Source organism: Phyllostomus hastatus, unplaced genomic scaffold (assembly GCF_019186645.2).
Source record: "Phyllostomus hastatus isolate PE091 unplaced genomic scaffold, TTU_PhHast_1.1 phas_contig_16, whole genome shotgun sequence".
Classification (NCBI taxonomy): Eukaryota; Metazoa; Chordata; class Mammalia; order Chiroptera; family Phyllostomidae; genus Phyllostomus; species Phyllostomus hastatus.
The window spans coordinates 898420-926245 of NW_025333643.1; the positions used below are offsets into that span (position 1 = coordinate 898420).

The window sequence follows — 27826 nt, forward strand, 5'->3', positions numbered from 1 at the left end:
TGATGTCTCTTTCCTCTTCCTCCCTCCCTTCCCTTCTCCAAAAATAAACAAATAAATAAAATCTAAAAAAAAGTTATAACAACAAAACCTCTACCATTTACAGAGCCCTTTCCTCTGCCAGATACTGTGCTCATGTTTTTCAAAACACCGGTTCATTTTACTTAAGATGATCAATAATGCCCTTTAATCTGCAAGGAATATAGAGATGCTGTTTGTTAAAGGATTAGTAAATAAAAACAGTTTTTAAATCAATATGTGGAAAAGTACATTTTTTGTGGAGAAGAGTATGTATTCACAACTGTGTTTCTCAGATGCAATAAAATGCCAACACAATTACAGCTGCTCATGTGGGAAAGGACTATTTCTAAGGACATCTTAAATCTATTCTCTGAGGGACAAATAATAGACTTTCAATGACTCAGTACCATAGTTATAAGACATCAGTTACAATAGCAAGTTACAAAGATGCTGCTATGAAGTACTGAAATATATTTTTTCTGTATACATGATTCTAAACTTCAGAAACAAACTAAGAGTTTTAGCAAATTAAGAGTCAAAAATATCTTGTTTATGTCTATAGAAAATAGAAAATGCATTCTGTTGACTGGAGAGTATACTCAATCAACAGCCAACAACTGTTTCTCTCATTCGGCCTTGTTCAGCTTTGTGAAATTTCCCGAGCTCTGCCATCATTCACTGCAGAGGTAGTGAAGGAGATAGGCATTTGAATCCATGTGCTGTCTGATAGTTTTTGAACATGGGCCAATTACTTAATTTCGTTAAACCTTAGTTCCCTCATTTACAAAAGTAGGGTAACAACACCTCCTTCCTTAGGGTATTTGGGAGACTAAGAAAGAAATGATAGTAAGCAAGCAGTACAGGCCTGGGACTGCAGTATGTATGAATGGTTGTTGTTATCATTAGGGTGGATTCATAGATGTCCTCTACAGGCAGTGTGGCTGGACTTAGCAAGTAAGCATACAGGACATCCAGTTAAATCTGAATTTCAGATGGGCAAGAATAATTTTTTTTAGTCTAAGTATGTCCCAAATATTTCATGGAATATACTTTTACTAAAAAATCATATTAAATTTCCACATCTATCTGGCAAAATAATTTCTCTTATTGGAGGAGGCCTCTCACAGGTAACGGCTGAAAGAGAACATGCAGAGGACAGAGAGCAACAAAGGATTTTGCTTCCTTAACAATGCGAGGTGTATCCCTGGGGGCTCCAATCACCAACCTGTTAACAACCTAACAAGATGACCAATCGTGCCACAGAGACCACAATAATTTTTTTTAAGGGAACCTTAGGATACCAGCCAGTGTGGCTCAGTTGGTTGGACATCACTCTGCAAACCAAACCAAATCAAAAGGCCACTGGTTCAATTCGCAATCAGGTCACATGCCTAGGCTGCCAATTCAGTCCCTGGTCGGGGCGTGTGCAGAAAGCAGCCAGTTAATGTTTCTTTCTCACATTGCTGTCTCTCCCTCTTCTCCCTCCCTTCCCCTCTCTCTAGAATAAAAATAAAAAATAATTTCTCTAAAGGGAGCCTTAGGTACAGTCAAATAAACTTACTTGCAGAGAATAAAGCTATGATTAAATTTCATATTAAATCTGCTCAGACTTGGTAGTCCACTATCTCCTAATACACTCAGTATTTTCTCTTCCAGGAAAGTTTCCAATATGATATACCAGAAACAAATAGTTCTTGCATTTTGGAGTAGAATATAAAATTTTCTCCAAACTGAAACCTGTTGTATCCAGTTACCATATTAAATTTAGGCTTGGGTCTTAAAACTACTGTATTATATTTGTATTTAAATTCTTATTTAGAAAACCACAAAGCACTAAATATGAAAATCATATTAATCACCACTAAAAATATACGAACTACAAATCTCTGACAGCATTCAATGTCTCTGAAACACTATTTCATAATGTTCTTGCTTACCATATTTTCTTTGTGTGTGCCAAGTAATTTATTTCTCAGTGTGCTTGTTATTAGCACAGGCACACACACACACCCAAAATAAATAAAGCAGATAGATTTTATATTTTATTCCAAGCAGAACTTCTTCCCTCTTACCAAAACTAAAAAGCCCATTATCAAACCCATTATCAACTGTACCAGTACTTCAGCTTTCTTATAATTTGAAATAGGATTTTTAATGAGATAAAAATAGTTAACTACTTCCATCCCTAAAGTGTTTCAATCTTGCATGTAAACTAAAGAAAAGCATTGTAGTCTACTTGCATGGTGATTTTCTATTTCTAATCCTAATTCATGCCAGTTTTTACAAAATGCTTCTATAAATCTTTTCATGCCACTGGCTCAAAAAAGTAACTGGATTTTGATTATCCCCTGAGTCGTAATTATAAATTAAGTTTTCCTAAATGCAGGGGGGAATCACTTACAGTATTATATTCTCCCATCTCTTTTCCACTTGTGAGAGACCTAATTCCTAATTTCTTGCTTTGACAAGCAAAGTGAGCCAGAATTTCATTATCCATTTAGTTCTTTGCATTTGCAGGCTGTTTAAACTTCCAGATGGATTATAATGCATCATTTCAAACACGAAAATGTGTGCTATATTTCTTCATTCATAATTTTCTACTTGGTAATAAAACAGAGGCACTGCTCCATTTCTTTTTCCCCAAATCCGCACCTTCTGCCCAAACTCCTACTGCAATCTTTTCATCCTGTCCCAGCAGTCTCAGAGCACGGTACTCTTCGGCTCCATCTTGTGTAGGAAAGGTAGACTGCAGCCTCAGCTCGGACCGAGGGGAGCTTTCACTACATTGGAAAAGATGAGAAGCCGGAGAAGTTATTTAGGCATCAACCCTAAACGAACTGACTTCCTGTGGATTAAGAATCCACAGTGTCTGGGGAAAAGCAGAGGGCCTCTCGTTGAGAGAAACTTTAGGAAAGCATGTACTGTATATTGACTTCCTTGATCAATTCTGGGGAAATATTATCCTCCATTGAATTAAGAATGGCATATTTAGAATGAAATTCCCATTCAGCCCAGATTCCTGGTTAAATCCGTCAAAAGAGCCAAGAACGGACATTCTCTGAGCAGCACTATATGTATAATACACTGGCCTATACAGCAGACTATCTTTCAGTCACGTCATAGAGCCCAAAGGAGATCTCTTGGCGACGGTTTTGGAGGTAGCTCGAGAAAGGAAGTTTAAGCCCCCTCTTGGGCGAGGACATTTTAGGCAGAGTGGAGTCGTTTCCGAGTTTTGCTCCTCCGACGCCGCCGCAGGCAAGGAACGGAGAGGACCGCTGCCCGCATCATCTCTCCAGACTCCTCTTTCTGAGAAACCTGCAGGGGGGAGACGCCACCTTTTGCTTGTTATTATAAATTTGCTTCTTATTAAGCCTTCAGGATTTTTAAAGCTGCTCTGTGAAGTTTCTGCCTCCTTCGACCAGGGCGAAAGAAACCTCGAGCGATCACCGACCTGGGCAGGGAACTGCAAGGAGGGGAACAGCAGGGCGGGGAGGGGGCGGGCAGGGTTGTGGGCGGGGCGTCCTCGCAGCCTAAGGCCGCGCCAGGCCGCAGGCGGGAGGCGGTGGTGGTGGCTGTGGCGGCGCGGGTCCAGCGGCGCGGGGATTGGCTGCGGCGGGCGGAGACGTCAGGCTCCCGCGGCCTCAGCGGTAGCCCTGCTCCTCACGGAGCAGTCGGTTCGAGTGAGCGGGGCAACGAGGAGGTGTCCTGCGCAGTTCCACCTTCTGCCGCCGACTCCGGGCTGTGCCGCTTGAGCCGGGACGCACCTCCGCGCTCCTCGCCGCCTCCACCCCCGCGGCCGCCGCTCCCCTCGCCGTAGGCGCACACACCATGACGAAGAAAGACAAGAAGTCCTTCAACCAGAGCCTGGCCGAGTGGAAGCTCTTCATCTACAACCCGACCAAAGGAGAGTTCCTGGGACGCACCGCCAAGAGCTGGGGTAAGCAGACTGCTGTGGGGCGTGCGGGGCCGGCCGCGGTCCAGGGGGCGCCCGGCAAGGTTGGAGGGGAAAGAAAAAGCGGGAGGCGTCTCCCGGCGCGGGGCGGGGGGGGGCCAGGATCCGCCTCTGCCGCCGGCAGCGGTTTTCGACCCCGGCCTCCAGACTCTAATCCGAGCGGCGGGGGAGCGCGGCCCATTCATTTTTCTTGCGGCAGGAGGGCCGTCGCTGGCAGCGGAGGCAGCGGGCCCGCGGACAGCCCCCGCTTGGTAGCGCCGGTTTCTTCCTCCCAGCCCAGAGCGCACGTGCTGCCTGGGCCTCTCACCCCAAGCGGCCCCGGAAGCCGGGGACCTCCGCCCGGGGCTGAGCTCCGAATGTGCCGGGGACCGAGCTCCCGGGCCTCTTTGTACGGAGCGTGCCGGCGGGGAGAGGCCCTGGCGGAGGCGCTGGTGGCGCCGAGCGGTTCGGGGAAGCCAGACCCTGCCCCACACCCGGGGAGAGGAAATTTCCACTCCCGCTGCTATCTTGTGACTCGTCCATTCTGCCACCCCAACAGGTTAGAAGAGTGAGAGTGTTAAGTGTGTGGGTTGCATGAATGCCGTGGTGAGTTAATCCAAGTGCATCGTCCACGAAAATGCACTTGAATTTGGGCAGTGAAAAGACCCTGAAAACTTGGTTCCTCCCTAATTCCTTTTTAATTATAGAGGTTTTCTTTATTAGAAAAATTGCTTCTTTGGGGGAAAGTAAATCCTATCTAAATGGCACAATGTTTTTCTGTGCCTCCAAAACGTGTGATGGTTATGTTAGCAGTTATGGTGTTGTATATGTTAGCAGCTTTTCTCTGTATGAGTTCTTTGTTTTAAAAAAAAAATATTTAAGCCATTCACCGATGTAGTGCTGCTTTAGGGTGACTGTCTTTTTGGAAATATTAAGTAAACTAATTTTATTCTTTGTGGACCTTTTGAAAAATATTTTGTAAGTCGGTCTCGGTAGAACTTTCTTCTGAGAATAAATTTCTGGAGTTGAGAATTATTTAGTTGCATTTGTAAGAGAAGCATAAAGATAGAAAATTAGGCATACTTTAGAAAATAAACTTGCTGCTGACTGAAATCGGCTCCTCCAGAGTGATGGAAAGGTGGCTTTAGTCCTATCACAAGCTGAAAGGGGCCTTGGAGGTTTTTTAGACCAAACCCCAAGTTAGAAAAGAAAAGAAAAAAAGTATGTGGAGAAGTTGTGATTTTGCTTTGTGTAAAATTACATATTCCACAGAGCCAAGAAAAGAACCCAGTTCTCCTTTAATCCTGGTCCAGCGGTTGTATTATTTTACAGATGCCTTGCCTAACTGCATGGTAATCACTCACAATTTTTATTTAAATGGCTGTCTTTTGGGAACCCACTAGTGTAATGAGGAAATACATCTTGCGTCTGGAGATAAATGCGGGGGGGGGGCGGGGGGGAGTGGTGAACAATTATTGTTTCTCGAGTGTACTAACTTTTGCTGAAGGAATTTTTGAGCCTTCTAGGGGGATTAATTTCTGTAGGCTAACTTCCTTCCTCAGTGCATTTTCATTTCCAGTGATTAGTGTCTTCACTTAGTGTTAGAAGGAAATGACCTTTCTTACTGGAGATAATGCTCTCTATATCTAACCTTTGTATTATATGAGGTTGGGCTAGAGGTTTTATTTGCTGTGTGCATTTAAATTGATAACGTGCCCAAATCATCACAGAATGGGGCATCCTCTAAGGGCAGCAGTAGTAGTACAAGTAAAGCTGGGATTAGTTTGTTAGCAGGGTTAAGGCAAGACTTTTATCAAAATTGAAAATAAAGTATTACACTTAACAACAAATATTAAATTTCTGTTCATTGTAATAATAGTGCAGCATGGCATAAGTAGGTGAAAATTATCCATATTATCCAGTTATCCCAGTGTAAGGGCATCCCTCCAAGGACATGTGGAGGAGTGGAATGTGGAGGCTGAAATCTGAACTCAGCTCACCAGGCTGTGTGTACCTTAGACCATGGGGGTCTTCATGGAGAAAAGGGGTATCTTGTTCTAATTCTCGGAGAGGTGCTGTATGAGCTAGTTGATCTCATCATCCCAGAGATGCCCCTTATTAGTATTTAGGTATATATCTGAGCAGACTTGAGAAATGCCTGTAACATTTTTTTTCCTGCAAAAAGAGGTTATACAGTGTTATATAATCTTTTCAGTATATTGTGGCCATTTTCCATGTTAATAAGGGTCTCTATTACCATTTTTAATACCTGACTAGTGTTTCATTATATAGTTAGATGTACTGTGATTTTTTTTAACAAACAAGTTTATTAACATGTATATTTCACGTATGCATAGGACATACCCAGGGAAAAATCAGTGACTTTTGTTTTGTTTTGTTTTGTTTTGTTTTAACCGGTGCATTATTGTATGTACTGGTCCTTCCTCCTCCTGTTCCTTTCATTTTTGAAAATTTATTTACTTGAGATTTTTCTACTGGTAGAATTTCTAGGTCAAGTATAATATATATGTAACTTGTACATTTTGAAAACATATTAACCTTAAGAAAAAATCCTCATTTGTGCAAAAGGTTTTTTCTAGTTGCTTTTGAATTTAATGTAAGTGGTGATGGGGGTGGTTACATCTTTTTTGATCTTGGTAAAGTTGCTGGGTCTCCTGGTGTGTAGAGAAAGGCCTTTTCTATATACCCCAAGGATTTTATAAGGCATTCATCTAGGTTGTCCCTGATTTTATTTTTGTATTTGTCTTTTGGTCTAAGATTCCTCTCCAGATTCATTAGATATGTTAAAAGTACAAATATTTGAAACACAATTTCTCCATTTACATTTGGGGTACAGTGAAAGCACCACATGTTACACCATGTTGCCTTTTTAAAAACAGCTATAATAAAGATTTTGAGTAGCCACTTGAATATGAAATAGCTTACTCTTGGTTACAGCAGTTTAAAATGCATATAATCATTTCATTTTATTTTCACAACCTTCTAAAGCACACTGTGTAGGTGACCAAGTGTACCTAGAGCTGGTTTCTTTTTCTTTTCTTTTTTAAGATTTTATTTATTTAAATTTAGAGAGGGGGATGGAGAGAGAAAGGAGAGAAACATCAATGTGTGGTTGCCTCTCGTGCGCCCACCCACTGAGGATCTGGCCTGCTACCCAAGCATGTGCCCAGACTGGGAATCAAACCAAAGACTCCCTCGTTCTCAGGCCCGTACTCAGTCCACTGAGCGGTACCAGCCAGGACCCTAGAACTGCTTTCTTAAGCACAACAATCAAGGATGTATCAGGAATAAATAGTTGCCATTTGTGGAGAACACAGGACAAAGAAGATTTACTACTTTGTGACCAATGCTGCTATATTAAGCCTAAATGCATTAAATACAATTAAAATGAAAGTAGTGAAAGGTAGCCTAGAGATCATTCAGTGGTATTCAAACTGTAGGTAGTGGGCCATGTGTTGCAATTAACATTTTTTTAATAATAAAATAGTAAAAAATCAAAGTTTATTCTTCAGGAAAATGTTGTTTCATGAAATTTTTCTGTATTCTTTATATATAGATATACCAGTGTAATATGTATTTCTCACTGTGGCTCAGAGTCAGAAAAGCTTGAAAACCACTAACCTAGCCCTGTGAGAAAATTGAACCCACAGATCTGACTTATCAAAATTTACTCAGTGACAGAATCCTTGGGCTTTCAGACTCCCTCCGAGGCCAGAGGTTGTTAGGTTTTTTGTTTGTTTGTTTGTTTGTTTCATTTTAGAAAGAAAAAATTATGACAATACATGACCTCAACTAATGACATCTGCTTGTGGATTTCTTTGGAATTCATTGACTAAAAACTTGAGCTACTGATGTCCAGGCAGAGTCAGGATTCTAGACCAAAATTGTTAATACCTATTATTTTGTTCATGTGCCTTCTCTCATTTATAAGTCCATGAAGTGCCATTTTCTCTGTTACCTGCTCCCATTATGGGTCATGCCTCATTTACATTTGGGACGCAGTGAAAATACTGCATGTTACACCACATTGCCTTATTTAAAACAGCTATATATAAAGACTTTAATTATATACAAATGCTCTGCTTTGGATACAGACACCACCCCATCTTGGGTGTCTGTCTGTAGGGATCCCCAGAAGGCAAGTGTGTGTTTTTTCTCAGTATCATATAGTTTTGTAAGGTGGTGTTCTTTGTCCCGTGGAATGTGACACATTAAACTTAACAAATCCATGCACCATTGGGAAAGTAATAGAACTTGCCTTAGCCTGTGTGCAGACTGTGAGCGAAGGTCATTGGTGGATGTGGCAGGGGTAGCAGCAGAGGCACACTGAGCTATCACCGAGCAGGAGACGGCACTTTCTTTAGTGGCTGTGGGGGAGAGGGGTAGCTCTCTCCCAGTGTTGTGCTCCAGACACCACTGTGATTACCGTGACATGTGCCTATTCTTTTGGTTTTAGTTACTATCACTGTGTTAGGGCTCCCAAATCTGCATCTCTAGTCCATATGGCTTTTTTATATTTTTATAACCAGTTGCTTGTTAGAAACCTTAAGTTGAATATTTCATAGGCACCTCTTCATGTAAACCTCCATTGTCCTCAGGGGCTCCATTATCTCTCTGGCTCATTGCTCTCCTTTCATCTCTCTCTGCCATTCCATGCAGTTCTCTCCTACCCCTCTGGGCCTGTTTCCTAGCTTCTGAGCCTCTTTCCTTCACCTTGACATGGCAACTCAGGTGTCAGCTTTAATAACCTGATCTATGGTAAACATTTTTGAACCTCTCTTTTGCTTTAAGACTGGATCAAGTGCTCCTATGTATCCCATAATACCGGGCTTTATTATAGTACATATGACTTTATTCAGTATTGTTGTTTCCCATTGCTAGACTATAAGCTTGCTATTCACGTCTTACTCATCTTGATTCCCTAATACACAGGTGGCAAACACAAGGCCCACGGGCTGAATCCAGCCCTCCACCTTGTTTTATCCGGCCAGGCACCTTGTTTACCCGGTGGCAGCGCCAGGCTCTCGCTTAACTGTTAAGGAGTAGTTACATTTATACAGTCCTAAAATTACATTTAGCTCTTTGAAGGCAACCATGAGGCTGATGTTGCCCCTGGTGAAAATGAGTTTGACACCCCTGCCCTAATACCCAGCCTGTTGCCTGGCACTTAGTAAGAATGCAGTAGAAATCCATTGAATGGTTGAACACTATCATGAAAGGTTCCCATGTAATTAGTCCTTTTTAACATATTTGTAATGTCTTTGATACTATTGATGTATCATAGTATAACGTTTCCCCCAAGGTTTGAGCACTCCCCCCTCTGTTTGTTTTTTGGTTGGTTGGGTTTTGTTTGTTTGTTTTTTGTGTGTGTGTGTTGTTTTTTGTGGTGTTTGTTTTTTGTTTTGTTTGTTTTTTGCTGCAGCACTGATAGGTTTTCATAGAAGTTCAGTATTCTAAAGATGCTTCCACTTAACTTTCTTGTTGTAGACTCAGCTGAGTTTGTGACCTGGGTCGTGTGTCTGACTAGGGTAACAGAACCAGGGGTATTCAGGTCTCCCAGGTCCTGTCCTATTGCTCTTTTTAGGCTTTTTTTTTTTTTCTTTAAAGTTTACTTGCTCTCAAATTTAATGAGGGCTGAATTTGATAGTGTCACCCACTCCCTTACAAGGCAGACTCAGCTATTACTAATATTTCTGAAAAGAATTCTCTAACTTAGCATCCCACATATCTGTTGAAGCTTTGTTACTGAGTTAGTTGTGGAGTTGATTGACTCTTACTTTGCTGATGCTGTGGTAAGATACAACTTTGGAACTGATCCTCATCCAAAGCATGAGGTACCTTTCTTTGGCTAGTAACGCACAAAAACGGTGGCCCTAGCCCAACTCCATACTTCTCTAACTATTCCCTTCCTGGTTCCTTCCTGTCTGCTCTTCTCCTCTTTACCAAATGTATATTTTCCAGGTGCTGTGTTTGGCCTTGATTTTTCTTCATCATCTTCCCTTGCAGTTTCATAAAACAACTGCAAAGATCACTCACAGATTTTACTTTCTGATTGAACATCTCTCTCAGATTCCAGTTGCTTCATGCCTGTCCCATTAACCTGCGAGAGTGAGGCTTAGGTAACTGCGGCACCTTATATATCACCTAGTATGGAGTCTTTCCTCTTCCTCCACTAAAGTTATGAGTTGCTCCTATATTTGTAATTTTTTGAAAACAGTCTCACTATTCTTTTGTATCATGTGGGCTTGAAACATGGACAGATTAGGCCAGTTCTCTGTCCATGCATCTGACCTGCTTATCCTTCAAACCCTCCTTTTCCACCCTCCCACCCCCCAGTATTTTGTGAAAGCACACATTCAGGGAGCCTGGGATGTTCATTTTTCCCAGCTTCCTAATGCTTGCTACCTGTTTGAAATGTCTTAGCCCTTAACACCTCCACCAAACTCTGTCCCTTCTTTAACAAAATCTGGTCCTGCCTTTTCTTATCAATTCTCTGATTAAAAATCTTAAAGCATCAGATAAAAAGCTCTTGTAACTTTTTCAAGTAAACACAGACCATTGGCTTTCCAGCTTTTTCAATAGTGCTGTTGATTCCTTAACTCCTGGTCCATCCCCAGAAAGATCCCAGGAAGCAGTTAGAATCATTGTGACCTAAACCTGTGCAATCTCAGTGCTGTCAGATTATTTCTCAGGCTGCAGCTTTGATCATGCTACTCCCTATACCCCAAAACTGGGGATTTCCGCTGCTTTCAGAAGGTTGAAATAACTTCCAGACAGCTTGGCATTCCAAGCTTATTGGCTTAAAACTCAATTTTCAACCGTATAACCTGTCATTTCCCACCTTCCCAGACATCACATGTCAAAGCTCTATGGGGGTTTGTGAGGCTCTGGGTCTGGAATGCCATGTGCATTCCCTCTCCAATGCCCTTCATTCTATGTATCATGAATCTTCCCTATTCTCCAAGCTAGTGTGAGTGCCAGCTCTGCTGCCCAAAGCCTTTGCTGATGATGCCCAAGTGAAAATAATACTACATTTACCTCCTGTAGCACATAAAACTTTGCATCCTGGGTTGAAGTTTTGTGTGTGTGTGTGTGTGTGTGTGTGTGTGTGTGTGTGTGTAAAACTAACTAGATGTGCTCAGGGTAGGATTTACTTCTGCATTTCATATCCCCACAACAACTAGCACATAGTAAGTGCTTGCTTACTTTTTTTTTTATGGATGAACAGATTGTCATTTAATAAGTTTCAGCTTGAGATTTGCCTATTGCTTGGACTAAAGTTGAGAGTGTTGTGGGCCAGTTGGTATAGCTCCACATACAAGTCATCTTTGTATAGATACTTGTACAGAAAGGCGTAATTCCCCTTAGCTCACCGTGATTCTGTCCCACTAAACTTCTAATTCATTTTAAAGTTTTCAGTTAGGGCATCATAGTAAACACGAGCCTGTTGGCATAAATACGTACTTTTTACTTGATGAGTCTTAGAAGTACACAGATATCCCAAGAAAATGACCCAACTAGAACTCAAAATACAGACCTAATTTATAGTTCCACATCTCCATCTCAGCTTAGATAACTCATTTAAAATCCCTTGGTCTTAGTTGCATAAGAAAAGTTTCAAATATCACTTTGATATGAAAAACAAAGCCTAAATGAATGCTTTTAGAACAAGAGGTGGAAAACCTTTTCTTTAAAGGACCAGATAATACTTTAGGTTTTGCCAGCCATATGGTGTCTGTGGCATCCACTCTGCTCTTCTTTTGTAGCTTGAAAGTGGCCACAGACAATGTCTAAACTAATGGGCTTAGCTGTTTCTCAATATTTTATTTACAAAAACAGGCAGCAGCTGTGGTTTGCTGAACTATGCTTTAGAACTTAAGAGTTAGTGGTCTCGGCTGACCTAAGAAACCTGAACTGGTCTGAAATGGAATGTGGACTCATGGCTTGGTTCTTTTCATATAACAAAAATGACACCATTGTTTGAATCTTTAAAATACGGATATGAATAATAAGTAAGTCAGCTGTCATCCTCAGCTTCTTCCCTTGGTAACTACTGTTAATTAACTACAATACTTTTTTAACTGAATACTGGCTGTATTCACTTTGGATAACCGTCTGGCAGTTTCATACAAAAGTGAGTATACCTCTACCCCATGACCCAGCAGTTCTACTCCTAGGTGTCTACCAAAGAGAAAAGAAAACCTGTGTCCACAAACAGACTTATACAAGAATATTCATAGTAACTGCAAACTGGAAACAGCCCAAGGGCCCACCAGCAAACTGGTGTGTCCACACAATGGGTACTACTCAACAGTAAAAAGGAACTAACTGCAGGTACACAAAACCTAGATGAATCTCAGGCTTAGTGTAGAAAGAGCTTTACCAAGGCAAATACATGGTATATGATTTCATTTATATGAAATTCTAAAACAAGCAACACTTAATCTATGCTGGAAAAAAGCCCAGATTGGTGTTTGCCTCCAGGACGCTGGGCGTGGGGATTGACTGGAGGGCGGCGGGGGAGAACTTCTCTTGATAGGGCTTGAATCATTTGTCAGAAGCCAATTATTGGTACACTGGAGATTTGTGTCTTTCACTGAATATAATTTTTGTCTCTCAATTTTAGTTAATATGCATGCTGAAGTGTTTAGAGCCAAAATCTACTGACATCTGCAACTTAAAGTGCACAAACAAAGAGATAAATACAATAAGAGTTTTACCTGGGGAATCTAGGTGGGTGTATGCACCCATACATTACTTAATTTCACTCAACTTTTCTGTGTATTTTCTTAATATTGCTAACTGAATCTTAGAGAAAAAAGAAGACACAAATACGTTTGTTTCTCTTGATTGCCTTCCACTAATCATGGAGTCTTTTCTGCAGATAATGATTATTTATCAGTTTTCCTACCAGTCCTTTTTCAGTGCATTTATATATGTATATGTGTGTATGTATGTATAGAATATAGGAATAAGTAATTTTCTTTTCCACTTTTACATGAGTAATAGGAAAAATGTATATTCTAGAATTTGGTTTGTTTTTTCCACTTAATATGCCTTGGCTATGTTCCCATGTCAGTAAAAAATAGATTTATCTTATTCCTTTGAGTCATTGCATAATGTTCCATAGTGTAGAGCTATGTATCCAAAATACATGTTTTGTTTTGGTTTTTTTTCATAATGAATATTTAGGTTGTTTCCAGATTTTCTTAAAAACTGCTTCAGTGAAACCATTTATTTAAGGTAAATACTGAGGAATGGAATCAGCAGTTTGTAGTATATGCTTATTTTTATTAATAGGTTGTCCTCTAAAAAAAACTGTACCAATTTCTACTCCCTCCAGCAGTGGCTAAAAGAACCTGTTTCCCATCAACTTTCTGAGCATTGGCCACATTGGACATTATCACTCTTTAAACATTTTTGCCAGTTTGATGGGATGCTCGTATCTGAGTATAATTTGCAATTTCTCTAAAAACTGCAACTTAGCATATTTCTCTGCTTACTCAGTTTCCATTTCTTTTCAGCCTCTCACTTATCTTTTTGTTCTTTCGCCCCTTCTTTCATTTTTTAAATTGTACTTGTTTTAAATTAATGTTACCACAAATAACAATTTTTTTATGAGCTGTTCCTAATCACTTCCCCCAAAAGATACCGAATAATCACTTCTCACTGATTTGAATTGCCAACTTTGTTACATGTAAAACCTCATTTTATATGGATTTCTTCCTGGATATTATGTTTTGTTCACCTGTATCTCCAGTCCTATGTCACTATCACACTAGTATGTAAGCCCTATATAAGTGCTTGAAATAAATGTGAGAAACTTGTGTGCTGTCTACTTTTGGTATCTTGATAGTGCTAGCTTCATAAATACCATTTAGGTAACTTGTGGAACATACAGAAAGATAGTTTATGTATGGAAAAAGAATCTATTCCTTGAAAATTGAGAGAGGCAACTAAGCCATTTAGTTGGTATCTCTTAGATTAGAGCTCTTTATTTTTTGTTTTTTATTTGCTTTTTCTTTTTTATTTATTGATTTGGGGGGGAGAAGGGAGAAAAAGAGAAACATTGATTTGTTGTTCTACCTATTGATGCATTCATTGGTTGACTCTTATGTGTGCCCTGACCAGGGATGGAACCTGCAACCTTGGCACATTGGGATGATGCTCCAACCACCTGAGCTACCCAGCCAGGGCATCTGTTTATTTTTTTGTAAAAGCTTCTAATTTGAAAATGTTTATTTTCATTGAAATCCTATTTCATCTATTTTCAAATTTATTAGTTGAAAACTGGCTTTATTGATCAAATTAAGTGATGTTTTTGCAATTTGTTTCTATTTGTGCTTTTATATTAAATCACTTCTCTTGAATTTATTTTATTCTTGAATTAAAAACCTGATTTTTATGTTAATCTCAGTTGCTTTTTGGTGAATGCATGTAAGGCTGTGGATTTTCCTTTGTGTTCTGCATTATTGTGTTCTGCATAAACTACATTATTGTTTTGAATTTTGAATATTTCAGATTTTTAGTCCAAGGATTATTTAAAAGTTTGTTTTTCTAAATTTTTGTTTTAATTTGTAATACGTTTACTTTGACTTTAGAGAATGTGGCCTTGGGGGGGGGTTTGTTTGTTGTTTTTGTATTTAGTTTTTTGTTTTTCTTAATTTAAGTCATGGTCAGTTTGGGAACATTGTTCCAAGTTCATAAAGAGTGTATTTTCTCATGACTGCAACATTCTACATATGTTAGATCACTGGTGGTTATGTTTTAAAAATACTGTCCTGTTGACATTGTTTACTTGATCTGTGGATTTCTGTAAGAAATATGGTAAAATTCCTACTCATGGTTGCGATGAATTTGTAGTTCTACTTTTGTTTTATGTATTTTAAGCCACTTAGCATCATGAAAGTTTATGGCTATTATGCTATATCTTGCTTTTCATTTACATTTTAATTGAATTTATTGGAACGACTACGGTTCACAAAACCATACAGGTTTCAAGTATACAACTCAACAAAACATCCTCTTGTACACTTTGTGGTGTGTCCATCACCCAGAGCAAAGTCTCTTTCTGTCCCCATTTATCCCCCCTTTGCCCACTCCCACCTCCCCTCAGTCCCACCTCCCCTCACCCCCTTTCCCTCTGGTTATCACCACACTATTGTCTGTGTCTGTGAGAGAGAGAGAGATATATATATATATATATATATCTACATCTGTATAGATATCTATATCTACCTATAGATCTGTAGGTATATGGTATGTGTATCTACACACACACACACACACACACACATACACATTGCTTAATCCCTTCATCATCTTTCATCCAGCCCCTGAAACACCCTGCCTTCTGACAGCAGTCAGTCTGTTCCAGGTATCCATGCCTCTGTTTCTTTAGTTTATTTTTGTTAGATTCTGCATATAAATGAGATCATATGGTATTTGTCTTTCTCTGACTGGCTTATTTTACTTCACTGTTGCAGAAGGTAAGATTTTCTTCTTTTTAATGGCAGAATAGTATTCCAGTGTATAAATGTACCACAGCTTTTTTATCCAGTCATCTACTGATGGGCACTAGGGCTGTTTTCAGATTTTGGCTATTGTAAATAATACTGCAGTGAACATAGGGGTGTATGTATTCTTTCAAATTAGTGTTTCAGGTTTCTTCAGATACATTCCCAGAAATGGGATTGCTGGATCCAGAGGCAGTGCCATTCTTAACTTTTTGCGGAAATTCCACACTGTTTTCCATAATGCTTTTCGGCCTGAATTCTGCTTTGCTTACAGTAAACAGTACCACATCTACATTTGTTTTTGAGACTTACTTTATTTTCAACCATTACATGTGTTCATTTTAGGTTTTCTTTTATAAATAGCATTTAGTAGATTTTTTAAACTCACTTTGAGAAGTTTTAAAATTACTTAACAACTACTAAATTATTCCTGTTATAATATTTGAGGATTTTAGTTTGTTTTACAATTTAAACAATTTAAAATTTTAACTTTTTAGGAGATCATTGGCTGACTCCTGAAAGTGGGAGGATGCAGGGGTTGCAAAGGGGCACAGGAGTCTTCGGGGGTAGCAGAAGTGTTCTGTATCCGTATCCGTAGGGCGGTGGTGGTGGCACAGGTCGTACAGCAGTCCACACTGGTTGGAATTGTGCAGTTGAAACCAGTGAAAGTGACTGTATGAAAGTCATTCCTCAGATCTGATAAGGAAAGAAATTCCAATTCCTTCCTTCTCTATTCAGAGGTATTCACTATTTGTGAATTTGTTTTGTAATTTCTGACCCATTTAAAAACACTCCATACATTTATACAAATCTGTAACTCGGAGTGTTTTAAATTTAAGCAAGTGATATGTATCATTTTGAGGTTACTGTTTTCTGCTTAGAGTTTTTGAGATCTGTTTGATTCATTTTTAACTACTGCTTATAGGTTTCCATTATGTATTTTATTTTATTTCTTCCTGGCTTTGTTTGAGGACACTTTGGTTGTTAGCAGTTTTTTGCTATTGCTCTTCCATTGTTTCTTTTTTGTATTACGTGACCAGTTCTTCCGGGTAGGATTTGAGGTTGGTAATTCTGAGTCCTTGTATGTCTGGAAGTGGGTTTTGTGTTGTTGTTGTTGTTTTGTTTTGTTTTTCTTTTTTTTTGCCTTGGTCGATTAATATTGTAGTTTATAATCATTTTTTCTCAGTTTGGAATATACTGTTTTATTTTTGCCTAATGAATTCTGCTATATCATATTTCTCTGCCTTAGGTGACCTATTTTATCTTTTTGAAGCTTTATGAAATTTTCTCTTTAATTTTTCGTGTTGTGAAATTTCTAGTTTGTGTCTAGGTACAGGATGTTTTTCAGTGTTTTTAAATCTGTGCTGATCTAGATACAGAATTTGATATTTCTTTGAGCATCCCCCCCTCCCCCTTTCCCGGTGGAACTATTAGATCTGTTGGTGTTGTGGTTCTGTCCCCACATCTCTACAATTCTCAGACACACTCCCTCTCTGTCTTTCTGCCCAGTGTTGTAGAATGCCTGCATATTCATCGGTTTCCTCTTGCCCCTTTGTAATCCATCTCCTTCTGTCTTCCCAGTCCCCAGACAAAAATAGATCTGCTTTTTGACACTTTGGTTTGTGCTTTCTCAAATTTTAAATACAAGGAGTCATGTAGTGTGTACTCTTGGGGGAGAGTGGACTAACTTATTTTATCCAACATAACTATTTTGAGTAGTTCATGTATGGATATAGCAGAATTTATTCATGTGTTGGTATGCATTTGGGTTGTTTGCAGTTTTTAGTGATTACAGATAAATCACCTGTGAGTATTCATATATTTTTCCTCTGTGAACATGTGCTTTCATTTTTCTTGGTCAAATATTTAGGAATGTATTGGCTGGGTCCCTAACATAGGTACATGTTGCTCACTTTTTGAAAAGTTGTCAAAGTGTTTTACAAAATGGTGTTGTGTTGTGTTTTGGTGTGTTCCCACCAGGAATGTGTGGGTCTCAGTTGCTCCACTCCTGGGCCATCGCTTGGTGTTGACAGTCTGACATTTCTAGCATGCTGGTGTGTCATGGTGGCTCACGGTTTTCATTTGCCCTTCCTTGATGATTAATGATATTGAGCACCTTTTCGTGAGCTTGTTTTCCCACCTTTACATACGAGTGAAGTTTGCGTTCAAACTTTTTGCCCATTAAAAAAGTGTGTTGCTTTAAGAGTTGTTCATATATTCTAGACGCTTGTAAGTTTTTTGTTGGTTACATGTTTTGCAAAATTTTCTCCCAGTCTTGGGTTTGCCTTTCTATTTCCTTAAGTATCTGGATTTTTAAAATTTGACTTACCTCTAATTCAGCTTATCTACTATTTTTTTTATTTTAATAATCAAAATATGAAGACTGATTTCTTTAAAAAATCATTTTTCACCTTTTACTCTCCTATAATTATAATTTTAATTACACTTCTCTCTCTCCCTTGCTGCATTTGCTGTATTATAACCCATTTTGTTAAGGTGTGACTTTGTAAAGTTTATAACTTTGGATTAGTCTTTTCTCAAATATTTTGTGATTATTGGATCTGTGCCCCTCCCCTTTGTGTTTAGACTTCTTTGTCACAACCTTGGGGGTGGAGGTAGCACATGTAGTAGCCGAGAGCTGGTCTAGGTGTGGAGACTCTACTCCTTTAGGTTTTTTACCAGCCCATGTATGACACTGGCCACTTTTTCAGCCCAAGCCTCATGCTCCCAGTTTCCACTGCATAGTAGATGCTGCTGCTGCTCTTCCTAGTTTCTTGGCACCAGGGGGCGTGCATGTTTGGGGGGCAGGAGCACAGTTTACTCACCTGGCTGCTCCTGCTGCAGAATCATCTGGTCATGTGGTTTTTGATCCAGAGCTTCCTCCTGTTCTCTTCCACTATAGTGTCATCATGTTGGTGTCTCAGTTATTAATTTTTCAAAAAATCATACTTATATAATTGCTTTCCTTTTATCTTTTAAAATTTCTTTTATTTAAAAATTTTAAATTACAGTTTACATTTGATAGTATTTTGTGTTTGGTGTACAGCTCCTGTTCTCCATCTTTGGTGAGCCAACTCACTTGTTTCTGGGCAGTCTTGTCCGATGAAATCCCTTCCTTCCTTTCCCTGCTAGAGACAGTTCATTCTTCCTGTGATTTTCCCCCTAACACTTAATATCTGTAGTTCCTGGTTTATGTGTCTGCCACTTACGATAATTTTATTCTATGTAAATTTCTGTCACCTTGAGTAACTCAGAATGGTTGAAATATTTTTCAGAGAATGAGAGTTTTGATTACATAAGGTAACAACTTGAGGCTTCGGGGCAGAGCAGGCCAAGTAAGGTACCACATGGAGAGGCACTGGCCTGGGTGTATCTCTTACTGGCAGGTTAATCCTAGGCAGGTTATTTAATCTTGTTTAACCTTTTTATAACACCATAATTTTAATAAGTATATGAAATTTGATTGCATGTATAGATACATATATCTTTATTGTAAAAATAGTACATACTCATTAGTTTAAGAAAATTAAGAGCTAGAACTATAAAATTCTTTTAAAAAAACAGATACAGGTTTTCATGACTGGATTAGGCAGTGGTGTTCTTTTGTTTTTATTTTTTAAGATTTTATTTGTTTTTAGAGAGAGGGAGAGAAACATCAATGTGAGAGAGAAATTGCAATCAGTTGCCTCTTGTATATGCCTTGACTGGGACTGAACATGCGACCTAGGCAGCCTGACTAGGAATCAAACCATGACCTTTAGCTTTGTGGGGTGATGCCCAGCTAACTGAGCCACACAGGACAGGGCTGGGCAGTGGTGTTTTTGCTATGACACCAAGCAACCAAAAGCACAAGCAACCAAAGAATGAATAGATAAATTGGACTTAATCGAGATTACATACTTTTTTTTTAAAGATTTCATTTATTTTTAGAGAGGGAGAAAGAGGAGGAGAGAAACATCCATGCATTGTTGCCTCTCACATGTCCCCAAGTGGGACCCTGGCCTCCAACCCAGGTATGTGCCCTGACTAGGAATCGGACCAGCAACCCTTTGGTTCGCAGGCGGGCACTCAGTCCACTGAGCCACACCAGCCAGGGTGAGATTAAGAACTTTTCTGCTTTAAAGGACACTATGATGAAAGTGAAAAGACAACCCACAGAAAGGGAGAAAATAATTGTACATTGTATGGCTGATACGAGGCTTGCATCTATAATATGGAAAGAACTCTTAGAACTCAGTTAAGTTTAAAAAAACAACCCAAAATAAAAATCGGCCAAAGATCTGAATAGATAATTATTCAAAGAAGATACAAATAGCCAATAAGATTGTGAAAAGATACTCAGTTTCATTTGCCATTAGGGAAATGCAGATGACACCCACTAGGATAGCTGTATAAAAAGGCAGTAAGAAATGTTGACGAGGCTGTGGAGAAGTTGGAGCACTGCTGGTGGGAGTGTAGATGGTACAACTGCTTTGGAAAACAGTCTGGCATGCACTCAAAAAGGCTAAATGTAGAGTTATCATATGACCTAGCAATTCCACTCATAGGTCAATAAAATGTGAATTATACCTCAATAAAAAGTTATTTTTAAAAATTGAAATATGCTAGATTTTAAACTTATCCATATAATTGACGTCTAAAAAATATGGTTTATTGATTAAGCTATTGCAGTTGCCCCACTTGTTCCCTCTTGCTCCCCTCCTCTCAGTACCCTCATTCCCTCCAGCAATCACCCCCCTTTAGTTCATGTCCAGGGTCATGCATGTAAGTTCTTTGGCTACTCCATTTCCTATACTGTGCTTAATATCTCCCTGTCTATATGTACCTACTGATTTGTACTTCTTAATCCCCGCATCTTTTATCCCCTTCTCTCCCTTCGAACTCCCAGCTGATAACCCTCCAAATGATCTCCATATCTATTATTCTGTTCCTGTTCTTCTTGTTTGCTTAGTTTGTTTTTTAGATTGTTTTTGATATTTGTGAATTTGTTGCTTTTTAATGTTCATAATTTCGATCTTCTTTTTCTTGTATTTAACATTTCCTATAATAATAGCTTGGTGATGATGAACTCCTTTAACTTTACTTTGTCTGGGAAACATTTCATTTGTCCTTACAACTCTAAATGACAGCTTTGCTGGATAGAGTAATCTAGGTCGTAGGTCCTTGCTTTTCATCACTTTAAATACTTTTTCTAGTTCCTTCTAGCTTACAAGGTTTCTTTTGAGAAGTCAGCTGACAGTCATATGGAAACTCCTTTGTAGGTAACTGTTTTTCTCTTGCAGCTTTTAAGGTTCCCGATTTATCTTTACTTAACCTTTGGCATTTTAATTATGATGTGTTTTAGTGTGGTCCTATTTACGTCCAACTTGTTTGGGACTCTCTGCGAGTCCTGGACTTACAGGCCTATTTCCTTCACCAAATAAGGGATGTTTTCTTTCATTATTTTTTCAAATAAATTTTCAGTTTCTTGCTCCTCCTCTTCTCTTTCTGGCACCCTTATGATTCAAATGTTGGTACGTTTGGAGATTTCCTAGAGGCTCCTTATTCTATCCTCATTTTTTGACTTCTTTTTTCTTCTTGCTGTTCTGATTTAATGCTTTTTTCTTCCTTATGTTCTAAATCTTTGATATGATTCTCAGCTTCACCCACTCCTCTGTTGTTTCCTGTAGATTTTTATTTCACTTAATGCAACCTTCATTTCTTCCTGGGTCAAATGAGTTCTTTGAGCATCCTGATAACCAGTGTTTTTAACTCTGCATCTTATAGTTGCTTATTTCCATTTTGTTTAGTTCTTTTTCTGAGTTTTGTTCTGTTCTTTCATTTGGGCCATAGTTCTTTGTCTCCTCAATTTGGCAGCCTCCCTGTCCTTGTGTCGGTATATTAGGTAGAGCTGCTTTGACTGCCTGTCTTAGTAGTGTGGCTTATTGTAGAAAAGGCATTTATAAATTGTGTGGAGCAGAGCCTTAGGTAATTGCCAGGGTGGGGCAACCTGTTTTACTTCTTTGTGGCTCTGTGTGGGGAGGGCTTAGAGAGGAGACAGGGCCACTGCCTGCCTCTGAAGAGATTTGCCCAGGAGGAAGCTGCCTTCCAGCACTTGTCCTGTGGCCAGTCACTTCACTTTCTCCCTGTGTGCCACTGGTGCCCTTCCAGCTGTTGACCTGGTGCTGAATCCCAGAGGACGTGGGTCTGAGTAAAGTCCTGAGACCTTTGCAGACCCTTTAAGAGGAGTCTTCTGAGAGTCCTGCAGTTTCTTCTGCTGCCCCAATCCCCATGGGTTTACAGCCAGAAATTCTGGGAACTTATTTTCCTGGCTCTGGACCCCTGGTCTGGGCGGTCTGGTGTCAGGCTGGGGTTGTTGGCTTCCAAGGTGTCCTTCCCAACTTTTATCTGCCACGCACAAGTGTGTAACCGCCAACTCTGCCATTTCTCTGCATCGCTTAACACCACTTCCGGTCTCCATGCCTCTCTATATCTCCACCCCTCCTGCCCATCTGGATGAATGTGACTTCTGTTAAATCCTTGGTTGTCAGACTTCCATACAGCTTGATTTTCTGACTAATCTGGGTGATACTTGTTTTTGTGACCTAGTTATAATTTTTGCTATAGTTGTGTGAGGAGGCGAAGCATGCCTCCATCTTGTCTGGAAGTCCATAATTGATTTTTTAAAAATTGTATTTGTCTCTACTTTAAATTTTTTTAAACTGTGAGGAAAACACTAACTTGTTTACCAAGGGGACATAGAAAAAGAAAACTTTTTTCCGGTCAGCAGAAAAAGTTGTCTGAGGAGAGGCACAGTCTTTCTGGGATGTAGGCCCCCTCAGGTAGCGAGGAAGTTTGCAGTAGGAAGTCAGGTCACAGGATCTCAGTGCATTGAGTGGATATGTATGTGCAGGCTTTGATGAAGCCTAATGACCCCCCAGGTTATGTGTACTGGTGTTGTATAATAGTTTGTCTGGTCTTTGTCTCAGGGTCCTAGCACACAGGGGTGCCAGGGTGACAGGAGTGCCTTTACTATGTTAACAGAATGACACATAGTGGGGCTTCCAGATAGGTTCCATGGGAGCTGGTACCCGGAAGGACCAATTGTGTGATTTGGAGCTAGCCCTGACCTCCAGGGAGGATAGCAGAGGGAGCTGCAGATTGGTTTCAATCACGTGACCAATGATTTAGTCATTTCCACCTAATGAAATCCCAATAACAGCTCTGGATATTGAAGCTTGGTGGAGCTTCAAGGTTGGGGAGCACATGGATATGATGATTGGCCTTCATTCTAGGAGGAGAGGGCGTAGAAACTGCATTCCCTCCCAGACCTCACCCTTTGTGTACCCTTGATAATGAAACTGTAATCCTAAGAATAGTCCTTTCCTGAGTTCCCTGTCATCTGGTGAAGAACCGGACCTGGGGTGGGTAGTGGGAACCTCCCAGGTTGGTAGCCAGTTGCTTACAAGTTTGGGTGGCATCTGAAGTAAGGGCATTCCTGGGAGGCCCGGCCTGAATTAGTAGGGTCTGTGCTCCTCCAGGTGGCTGGTGCCAAAACGGAATTGTCAGACACCTAGTTGCTATTGAAAGGGGGTGACTGGACACAACCACCCATTTTCCTTTCCCATGGGTGACATAGGCTAAACCTTGGCCAGACTTCTTGCTGCCTAAGAGTCCACCTGAATCAAACCTCGTTTGCTAAAACATTTTTGAAAGTAAAATGCAGTTGAATGGATTAGGCTTTAAACCTTAAGTTTAGCCTTAAAGCCTAGTTGCAGCATCATTCCAAAAAATGTTTCTACTTTGTTGGCCTTTTTCCCCCTGAATGTTTTTTCTTTTTATGTCATCAAATCCCTGGGCTTTTATTTCCATTTCTGTAAATTAAATTAATTAAATAATATTATTACTCCTCCCCCCACGCCCCCCAGATGGGACAGAGTGGTCAGGCCAGGATTTGAGCCTGGCTGGCATAGCCGGTGCATGTCGTCACCGTACTATGTAGCCCCCAGCTGCATCTACCCTCGTCAGAACAGGAGCAGAGAGAGGAAAAGGATTTGAAAACAGGGCTTCTCAAGGAACAGAAAGGAAGAAGGAGGAGAAGGTCAATTCCTGTTTGAGGGAGAGGCAGAAGTTTTTAGTCGTTCAGCGTCTTATGTGCCTTAGAGCCAAGAGCGCAAATGTAGCGGTGGGATTGATTTGCTGCCATACTGTTAGGACAACAGTGTAATTACAGCATGAAACTTTTTGGTGCGTATTTTGAGTAAACATCTTTGGTTATGATTCTGTTGACTTTAGACTATTTAAGAAACTGATGTTTCTTCATAATTTTAGTCCATTTTTCTTTAGTTGGTTAATGAGGTAAGGAAATTCTTAAAGGGATTTTAAGCTAAGGAACATCAGTAATATAAGCACGATTTAAGCTTCATTTGTTGTTTCCTGCTCACAGTAACTAGCACTGGGGCAGCATGGCACACTGAGCAGTTCCGTCCACCTGCCCGTTTACTGACCGAGGATGCCTGCAGCTTGAGCTCTGACATCGTGTTAGGCCCATCAGGAAATGGCATCTGAGTCTCTAACTGCAAGTTTCCCCTGTTAGAGCAGCAATTTACAATTTCTGTTCTTATTTTCTGTTGGGTTTTTTTTTTTGTCTTAGTAGGGGAAAGGAGGTTAAGTGTTGCTGTTGTTTCATGTATGACATTTATAAGTGAGATTAATTTTAATTTTTGAATGTTAGGTTTGGGGCTCTTGGCAAAACAATAAAAAAAATTAAGTAGGGAAAACTCGCTGCAGTCCTGGAAATGACTTACTTGCTTGTTTGTACACTCCCTACATTCAAATTGACTTAATGCACTAGTGCACAGCATCAGATTTGGGACATAGCTATTAATTTGTGTATGTTTTGTGACCCTAACTCTTCATAGGGAGTTTGAACACTTTTCATTCTGTAATGGTTCTTTAGAAACCACACTTGGATACCGCTTGTTCATGTCTACTGTATGTTTATTTGCTTTCTAACCTTGTGTATGGAAGTTTAAAATGAAGTTTTTAGAATGGTATGATAAAAGTGTTTGAGATGACTTAAAAACAATGCCAGGTAATTTAACCCTTAGCACTTTTGTTTCGAACTTCTGTTTAATACCTACTGCACTGGTTGATAAACTACTCTGGCCTCACTCTGCCTGTTTTTGGGTGAGGTTTTATTGGAACCAAGCCCACACTCACTACATTTATGTACAGTGTTGGTCCACTGTGGTCTACTGTGTGGAGGATTTTATCCGTAGATCCTGCAGACATCCAGATCTGAAAGAGTCATTTCTCCCCTGTATGTCACTAAACTAGCCTTTGAGCTTCACATGTGTTTCTTTTCCCTCTCTAGTTAACTGATCGCTTCACTGAGATTTATCTTCCCTTTTTTCCCTGCAACAGGATCGCTGTGTGGGTAGGGAAGTGATGCTGTCTGAAGGTGACATGCTCTCCTTTCCTCCTCCTGTCCTCTCGCTCCCTATTTTGGCCTCCTGGTAATTGGGGCGGGGTGGGGACGGGGGCATGTTAGCTTAAATTAAAATGAAATCGCCTTAACTATTTTTCCCCCTTACTTGAAAAAGTGGGGAAAGGCAGACAGTTTCCTGGGCTGCAATTAAGAAATAAGATTACCTAGCTTTTCCCCAAATCTCTTTTGAGGTCATGAGGTCTTTTGAGAATCCGGAACGTAGCAGAGCTGCTCCTGGCAGGGTGCGGAGGGTGATGTATTTTGAAATACATCATTATGGAAAACTTCTGGGGAGTAGGGGTGAGGAGTCCGCAGATTCCAGGTTAGGAACCCCTGCTCAAGCCCCTCTGCCAGGAGTCCATTGAGGAAACAAAAAAATGGGCTTTAAGGCTGGGATATAAAGCCGATGTTAATTCAACTCTGAGGAATTACGTGTTCTTCACTTACTGTTATACCTGAGGATTTGTTTAATACTCATTGATCAATTTGTAAACATGTAACTATAAATGTGTGATTTTAATATTCTGTGTAATTTTGATGGTGACCACTAGAACTTCAGATATACACATTTGAGAAAAATAACTACTTTTAGATGTTCTCAAGGAGAAAAGGTCACTGGCTTAGGCTAGCTCAATCAGTGTTTTCAGATTGAAGCGAGAAAGATTAAGCCCCTGATGTTGAGACTTGCATCTGCCAGCTTTTGCTTTGTGCTTCGCAGTCGAGTTGTGAAGGCCCATTGGTTGGGGTGCTTGTTTCCGGTCTTGACCTCTCTCCACTTTTGAATGAGCCTCCCACCCGACCAGTGTTTTCTGAACTTGATTCATTGAATGCCATCTTTAGGATTTGCCTTTCTGTACATTTCCTGGCTATTCTTTAAATCAACTCACTTTTTTATTTTTAGACAGGGGGAAGGGAGGGAGAAAGGGAGGGAGAGAATCATCAATGTGTGGTTGCCTCTTGCATGCCCCTTACTGGGGACCTGGCCTGCAACCCAGGCATGCGCCCTGACTGGGAATCAAACGGGCAACTCAGTGCACTGAGCAAACTCATTTGAGCCCTGGCCAACTCATTTTTTAACACTTAAATTTATTCATATAATTACTGTGTAAAATACGGGATTGGCGTACTCATTCTTTTCTATTTGCCACTTAAAGGAACATGTACAGATTGGGTTAGTCCCACTTAAAATAATCTTTTATTTTTCTAGAGAGCATCAAGTCCCATTTGGGAAATACTCCCCCATGTGTTGGAATTTTAAAGCTCTGACCTTGAACCAGAACGTGCTCTGTAGAAGCTATTTGTACCTGGAAGTGTTAGAGGAGAGGAGGGCTCAAGGATGGGTGGGTGCTCCCTTGCTGGAATACCCCTTGCTTGGGCAAATTCGTATTCTGAATATGGAGATATGTGGCTGTGTGCATGGCAGAGCTTGGCATACTGGCCTTGCAGTGGTTGGTTTTTGTTTTGTTTTTTTAATCTGGACACACATGCACACAAAGTATGTTTATATCTCTAAATTTCATAAGTTTTACTTTCTTTTACAGGTTTGATCTTGCTCTTCTACCTAGTCTTTTATGGGTTCCTGGCTACACTCTTCACGTTCACAATGTGGGTTATGCTTCAGACGCTGAACGATGAGGTTCCAAAATATCGTGACCAGATTTCTAGTCCAGGTAATTAACTTGCCGTTGTCGTGGTTTTTATAGCTTCATCACAAATGTTTGACGGAGCAGATAAAAGATTGTTAAACCTTGATGGTAGATAATGTAAGAGTTTGATTTTGTTAATTGTTTAATATTTACATACTGATATAAAGACCTTTAATATTTACATACTGATACAAAGACCTTTAATATTTACATAGTGGGCTGATAAATCTTGTGTCCTTTGCCAGGAGTAAGCAGAAATGAATATTGAGAATTATACCAAAGCCAAATTTGACCAATGCATTTATAGGTATGAATGGCTTTTATGAATATATGTAGCTGTTTCACTTTGTCTTGAGTTACTTTACTTACTTACAAAGTATATATTTTGGCTGTAGCTCAGGTTAGAGCCTTGGTCTTATAAAATACATAATTTTTTTAATTGCTTAGTATGGAAGTGGTAAGAAATATTAAATAATGTTACATTAATAGAGAATAAAATGAGTGCACTTTTAATGTATTTCTGCTTTATTAAAAATCTTAGGAGGGGATCAGGATACTAGAGAATATACTTTAGCACAGAAAAAAATCTTAGCTGGAACATTGTTTAAATCATATTGTCTTCCTTCTGGTTCTTTTTATTTATTTATTTAGAATCTCTCTTTTTTTTTTTTGGATGATTGATTTTAGAGAGAACAAAAGGGGTCGGGGGGAGAAACATTGATCCATTTATTTATGCATTAATTGATTGATGCTCTAACCAACTGAGCTACCTGGCCAGGTCTGAAATAGTCTTTGAATGCCAGCTCTGCCTTCATTGTTGGGCATGGCTCTTGTCTTCAAGATGCCAGCTATTTTTATAGAAGTAAGATGATAATATGCCAGAACCCTAGTATATATTGCCCAAAATGTGAACAGCTTCTAGAGACAATAGAATGGAAGGTTCTACGTGGAGGAGTGGGATCTGGGTAGCAGGCAGGACAGGGAAGGTGGGAATCTAGCAGGAGATTTCTGTCTAGAGCAGTGGTTCTCATCCATCATCAATTCGCCCTCTGGAGCCCATTCAGAAATGTCTAGAGACGTTTTTGGTTGTCACAGTGGAGCGGTGCTACTGTGAACAGAGGCCAGGCTTGTTCCTAAATAAACATCCACAGTGCACAGGACAACCCGCCACAACAAAGAACTACCAAGTTCAAAATGTCAGTAGTGCCAAGACAGGAACCTCGAT

At 39.9% G+C, this 27826-nt stretch overlaps 1 protein-coding gene across 1 annotated transcript in view; it reads left to right on the forward strand.

Annotated features, from left to right (window-relative positions):
• The first annotated feature begins 3562 nt into the window (after positions 1–3562).
• Positions 3563–27826, forward strand: part of ATP1B3 (ATPase Na+/K+ transporting subunit beta 3) — a 44213-nt gene continuing 19949 nt past the window's right edge. Inside the window, exons 1-2 of the mRNA XM_045832520.1 lie at positions 3563–3955; positions 26497–26625. Coding sequence (XP_045688476.1) covers positions 3847–3955; positions 26497–26625 — 238 coding nt within the window. The 5' untranslated portion in view covers positions 3563–3846. The remainder of the gene's footprint in view (positions 3956–26496; positions 26626–27826) is intronic.